The 6,751-nt window shown below is 40.5% G+C and overlaps 1 protein-coding gene across 1 annotated transcript in view; it reads right to left on the reverse strand.

Moving 5' to 3' along the window:
* Positions 1 to 2,199: 2,199 nt before the first annotated feature.
* The window catches only part of LOC105559075, a 16,598-nt gene continuing 12,046 nt past the window's right edge, over positions 2,200 to 6,751 (reverse strand). Inside the window, exon 11 of the mRNA XM_012007120.1 lies at positions 2,200 to 5,581. Coding sequence (XP_011862510.1) covers positions 2,808 to 5,581 — 2,774 coding nt within the window. The 3' untranslated portion in view covers positions 2,200 to 2,807. The remainder of the gene's footprint in view (positions 5,582 to 6,751) is intronic.

A 6,751-nucleotide genomic window follows, 5' to 3' on the forward strand; every position in this document is an offset into this window, starting at 1 on the left:
AAGGGGACTTTTTTTTTTTAAATTGAAGAGGAAGGTTTGTACTTTATGTTCCTGCAAACAGTATCCCCGAAAAAAATGTACCTAGCCCATGCACTCCGTCAAACTTTGCAATTTTCAATATAACAAACATGCCCTCACATTTAAGGTGTTACAGTGGTAGGGATGCATCACACCTAAAAAATAACTATAGTATCTTAAAGTAGAGATTTCAAGCTTTAATTTAAAAAAAAGAACATAATTTTACGATGATTTTTCGCGGAGTTACCGTCAGTCAAAGTTGACCAATTTTTGCATAAAATTTTTCTATGCCATATTTCTTTTGAGCAGTGTATTTGCTATTATTTTTAATACAATACTTTTAATAAAATATACTTCTAAGAAAACAAATTTTTAATAAAAAAAACTCAATACGTTAATATATTTTTAATAAAATGTATTAAATTACACTAAAATAGTTATTAGAAACATTACATTGTAATTTTATTGTATTTATTTTAAATTTTACAACATTAGCTGTAGAAATTAGAAAAAATATAATATTGACTATGCAATCGCATGCATATAATAAGATCGAAGTTGTTATGCGTTTGTTAAATTTTATTTTAATTTCACGTAAAATTTTTGCAGAGTTGATTTACTTTGAAGAGATCGTTAATAAATACATTCGGGATATTTTTGTGCGCATAGGCAAGGCCTAATGCGACTTGTGCGCGTTTAAAAAATATATAAGTAACTATTAGTGTAACTGATTGTGAGTTAAGATGCAGTTATACGAGTAAATGGAGAGAAAGTGACAAAGTTAAGTTAGAGTTACCAAAAAGAAGTAACTGTAACTGTAACTGCGTTACAAGTAACGAGTTACTTACCAATCCTGATTAGCATTATCAATTTTATAAATAATTTATTTTACAACTTGGATAAGTGATACAGTAATTCAGGTAACAAGATTAACAATATATATATAATATATATATGTAGACATATGTACGTTTACACATATATTTTTAAATTATGATTAATATTTTTAAAAAGAGTGTTATTACAATTTCTATAACGATCCATTCAACTTAAATAAGCAAACCACGTGTTCCTGCTCACATAATATAATATATAATATAATTACGACGTGTACATAACAGACAGCCGATCTCTTAATAAGAATGTTCAACATTTTTCCTCGGAAAAATGATTAAAAATCTTCGAAATTAATGCTTATTATGGTTAATTGAAATTTCAAAAGCAAATTTAAATTAATTTAAAAATATTACACAGAATTAAAATATTCAACGTCCTTATACAGTAACGATTAAGAACAAAATTCAGCATTCTTATGCAGAAAAATTATTCATGGCAAACTTCCATTCAACACAAGCATCCGATACTGAAATCCAAATATTATAATTTATTAGCGACTCGCGGTCCGTCTTGAAGAAAATTCGATTAATTTTTCGTCGATGGATCGGCAAGCGGCGACATAAGTACTATGGATTATTGTAAACAAAATAGAAAAAAAGCGCACTAAATAATCCGACTCTGTCTAAGCAGAATTTCATCAATCCTCAGTAGTCAGTTGTGTCGGGACCTGAAAAATAAGGAATTATATTTTTCAAGAGCAGTCTCTTTATATTAGCAACATACAAAAAACCAAATTTAAAAAGTATATACATATCAATTATCTATACTCTGTTTAGGTAAAATTTACGAATGGCGCGCGTGTGTTCCACGTGTACATTTGTGTGTGCTTATGTGTATGTGTAAATGAACGAGTGAGTAAGTGTGCGTGTATATATGTATAGGTGTGTGTGTATACACATATACGTATATTATATCAATCTTCATTCATCGCTACTCCTTTCTTTTAAAATTTCTTTACTTTGGACATTCATTGTCAGATAAAATTTAATATTAAGCAACTGCAAAAATTATTGTATTTGGTACACGTAAACTTCATCAAACTATGAAATGATTTCTTCCATTGCTTATTCGTTTCTCGAATATTTCGAACTAGTTTGATATTCTTAATCAGTCACATTAGTCACAACATGCATAAAGCAATCAAGCGTTGGTATCTAACAATTAGAGGCTTTTTGCAAAATGCAAAAAAAGGAAGAGAGAGAGAGAGAGAGAGAGAGAGAGAGAGAGAGAGAGAGAGAGTGAGAGAGATACAGAAAGAGAAGACAAAAGAAAAAAAATGAGGAAAGAGATTACATGCGTCTATAATCGAATTAACGATAAGAAGTACAAAAAGAAAAGAAAACAGTCAAATCTCCGTATTCTTAACACTTTTTGCGTCCCCACCTTTCCTACAACTTTATATTTCTCCGGTAAACACGCGACCATACGCAGAGTGAGAAACCGCGAGTGAAAGTCGAAAGAAATACATTACGCGTATCGATAACTATTTTTATTCTGCGCATGCACGTGAAAATAGGTTTAAAAAGACGTGTCCGAAACAGGATGATCGCGATATGTTACAAATATAGAGGTTCAACTGTAAACGACCAGAGAAAAAAAAACGAAAGAAAGGAAAGTGGGAAATATGGAGAAGAAATCAAGAATGATACACGAATATATGGAAACGATATGTACCGATAGAAAAAAAAATCACGTAGCCCGTAGAGCGCCTTGGGCACACTCAGCCCTGTCTTGTGAGGAGAATCGAGAGAAAAAAATATGTCCCGTGGATCGTAGAGAGCGGTTGCTCGCAGCGGTAAATGGCCTCATTCTACCCTAGGGCCATCAGCAATAGTTGGTTTAGCGTTCGCACAAGGACGTTCGGGATAGGAGGAAATCACCGGCGAGATCGTTTAGTTCTTGTCGATTTGCCGTGCCAGCAAGGCTTGCGGCACGCTTTTCGTACTCTTGATTCTCGGGCACAGCACGTTCACCTTGTAGGTCCAAAAGGGCATCTTACTGTTGAGGAACTTGAAAGCTAAAGAGGGTATTACATCGTGCTCGTGTAGATTGGGTAATTTCGCGCCCTTCCAGGGTGGAAGGTACGAATTGTCTTTCGTGGGAATTTCCGGCTGGTGCGCCAGACGGTGGAGCTTGACGTCCGGTAAGCTCGCGGCATTCCCGCTCGTCGCCGCGTCGTGAAATTTCCGACAGGACTGCTCGTGAACGGGTGAATATTCGGGTGACGTTAAACCGCTGGAATAATTGGAGCAATAACTGTCGTCGTAGTGGAACGCGTTCGTCTTAAGCGGTAAGCTGAGATACTCCTTTCTGGTGCCGGGGTCCGTGCTGGCACAATCGGGTAGATTGGAATCGTCGTTTAGAAGCCGAAAGAGCCGCGAGTGCGTCTGCGTTCGTTGATACTTCTTCTGATTTTTCGAAACGGTGCACTCCGAATCCGTGTCGTTCTCGCGACACTCCGCGTCGACCTCGGATATCATCCGGCTTATGTCGGAAGTGACACCGCTGTCCTCGTCATCGGTGTCCTCGCGAGAGTCCTGGAGGCTCAGTAAATATTTCTGGTAGAGTTCCGGGTCGACACATCGATCGTCACTATTATCCACAATGATGGAACAGTTCTTCTGACTGCTTTCATTTGTATCGTCAACTTGAAGCGCTTCGGGATCTCGCATCCAAGAGCATTCGGACGTGGCGAGTCTCGACTCGTCAGCGGTTCCGTTGCCATCGATATTCCCGAAGTAGTTACAAGTGGATTCCGCTTGGACGCAGTTTCCATCGTCATTCACTGGCAAGGCTACTCGCGTAGCCTCCACCGACTCTGAATCGGTGATGCAATCGTCAGCACTGTTCGATTCCTCAACGTTTATTCGGTGACATCCCGTGGTTTCCGTAACTGGGAATTCCGTCTCCGCGTTCTGTTCTCCGCTGTTGGTTTCGCCGACATTCGTTGGCTCTTTCTTAAAAGTGAAATCCACATGCGGCACCGCGACCTCGAGGCTCGCCTCGTCTCTTGTGCTCGCAGTCGCGTCCGACACGCGTCTCTTCACGGTAAAGTCCACGCTGGTGTCGTTGCCAACGTGGAAATTGACACAAACGTCGTCACTCTTGTCATTTTTCACGGGATACCCGCAGCGGGATCTCTCCGCCTTTATTTCGCTATTGCCGACTGTCACGGTGGTGATGTCCTCGTTGTCCTCGGACACGGAAAACCTGAATTTCAGGGGCAAACTCACGCTGACCATGGTAGCTTCCGTGTCGTCGGGCGGATCATCGACCACCTCGCGGGAAGTGTTACTACGTCCCTCGAGCTTCTTCTTGCTCTCGCGACGCAGTCTCTCGGAACTCAATCGTTCCACGTCCTCGTAAGTTACACTCAACTGATGAGGAGCCGCGTTGTCGGTTACCTGCTTCTCCTCGTCACGCCGCTCCGTATTCGATACGTTATCGCCTACGGGATTCATCTTACTGGAGCAAGGGCTACCTTGATTATCAGCGCAACCCTCCTCGATGCACCCCTTCGACTCGACGCTCGTCGCGAGATCTCGCTTCAACGTTACGCATGAACTTCGATCGTTCGAATAACCGATACGATTCTTAGGGAGTGTCTTGTCGCGACTGTTCTCGTTCTGCGAATGTCTGGATGGATTATCAATAGTATCCACATTAATCGGGCACTCCGAGTGAGCGGCATCGGCACAGTCCTCGTCGGTGGCAACGGCGCGCGGATACGTCCTCGGTTTCTCGTAAGGATCCATTGAATAACCCTCGTATGAATCCGAATCGCTGTTGGACGGTGTATTGTCGGAAGTGGTGTCGTTATATTTCTGGCGAGAATCGGAACAGTGCTCGTTATCGGAGATAGAATCGCTGGTGTCGCTAGAATCGTTGGAATCGCTGCAATCGCTGGAATCGCTGGAGTCGCTGGTATCTACGTACGTGTAATTAGGCACGTTGATGTGCAGACCGAATGTTTTTCTGGACTTCTCGATGTTATTAGAGATTATTGCTCCGCCGGGTCTATCCGGCGCGCTGCTGTCTTCCTCGTCGACTATGTTCATCGACGTCACGGGACAATTTCTGTCGCTGTTGTAGCTCTCGCAGACATTTTTGGGACTGTACGTCCCACTCGGCTGCGCGTCCAAGTGATTAATCTCGTTGGTGTTTCCCGATTCGTCGACCGAGGCGTTTTGCGGAAAGTAACTATCGTTCCGAGCGGGAGACGAGCGGACAGTGGAACAGCGATTGTGAATGTAGTCGCAGCTATTTGGCATTATATTTGTACAATCAACGCCCGATTGGACGTCATTGTGTCCCGGTTGGGGGCAAATGACGGCAACGTAACCGTATCGGCCTGGAGAATTGTCTCGGTCTATAACTTTGATCGGTGCCACGTTCGCAAAGTTTTCGTCGTAAACCGGATAAAAAAATTCATATCCAACGCACGCGTTTTCGTCTGGATATCGTAGGTAGGGAAAGGAGCGTTCGTCCGCCTCGTTCGCGGGCTTATTGGATGGAGCATTATATGGCACGGGATAATAGCCCCACCAACCTTCGGAATGCGACCAGAAGGGAACGGGTCGAGGAGAGAAGAATGCGTCTTGCTGATTGCCCGGCAAGTTAGTCTCTGTTCGACAGGTGTAATCTGCTTGACGATTTTCTTGTGTGGCTACAACAAACAGCACAATCCATTCAGAAGAGAGTTAAATTCTTTACGCAGAGCGTAAGACAGAGCCGTGCGTGTGTCGCGTCATTTTTGTTTTCCTGCCTGATATTCCTTCTTTCAATCGCACGTCGCATTACGCATTGCATTGATCTACGGAACGACTTAGAGAAAAAAAATTGCCTAGATCGAAAATACGTTTAATTTCCGCGCTTTCAATCATATTTCCCGCTTTCCTTATATTATACATATGCCCCCTCTCCCCCGTAGTCAATTTTATTTCGGTAAAATTGGTATATTAATGTGGAATAAAGCGAAATTATTTAGCTAAGAAAATGAGAAACTTAATTATCCTGTGTTCAAAGGAAAACATTAAATATTAACGACTCTGGACGACTGTTAAATGTTGCAGCGAATCAACGTGACAAATTTCGATAATATTTACTTAAAAAATCGTGTGTATTTTAGAAAGGAAAAATGCTTGAAGATAACGAAGTTTCGTTTCAATATTCTGGACAAAAACAGTGTGTATGTAAAGTAGAGCGGGGCTAATAATTATTATGTGAGAAAAGTTGTTTTCTTTCATATACATATATCTTTATAATAACAAACGATAGCATCAAATGGAAAAAATTAGATCTGTGATTTTATACACTTCTGTTTGATTCATTAACACACCCCTGTGAAGTTAGCCCCCATTATTTAAAATTTTAACTTTTTTTACGAGTTCCCTATAGATTTACAATAGTTCCACAGTTCTTGATGGGTTTAAGAAATAGTTCTGCCCATTAAAGACGTTAAGGGGATGCTGGAGTGGTTTGATTTACCGACAGAGTCGGATACCGTTTTTGCGTTTGTAAATCTTATTATTTGCATTTATGTACAAACTAATACCAGACCCAAGTGTAGAATGCATAGTTGAACATTTTCATATAAAAAACATTGAGGTTTGAAGTCTAATTCGTATCGCATTATGTATTACAAATATTGCAATACATAATGCGATACGAATTAGACTTCAAACCTCAATGTTCTTTATATGAAAATGTTCTACTATGCATTCTACACTTGGGTCTGGTATTAGTTTGTACATAAATGCTACATAATTATTTTCGTTTGTATCTATAATATGACATATTGAGGTTACGTTCCTTGAGGTAAGATTTACAAACCTCC

The sequence above is a fragment of the Vollenhovia emeryi genome, unplaced genomic scaffold, assembly GCF_000949405.1.
Source record: "Vollenhovia emeryi isolate VEMERY1.0 unplaced genomic scaffold, V.emery_V1.0 DF939291.1, whole genome shotgun sequence".
Taxonomy (NCBI): Eukaryota; Metazoa; Arthropoda; class Insecta; order Hymenoptera; family Formicidae; genus Vollenhovia; species Vollenhovia emeryi.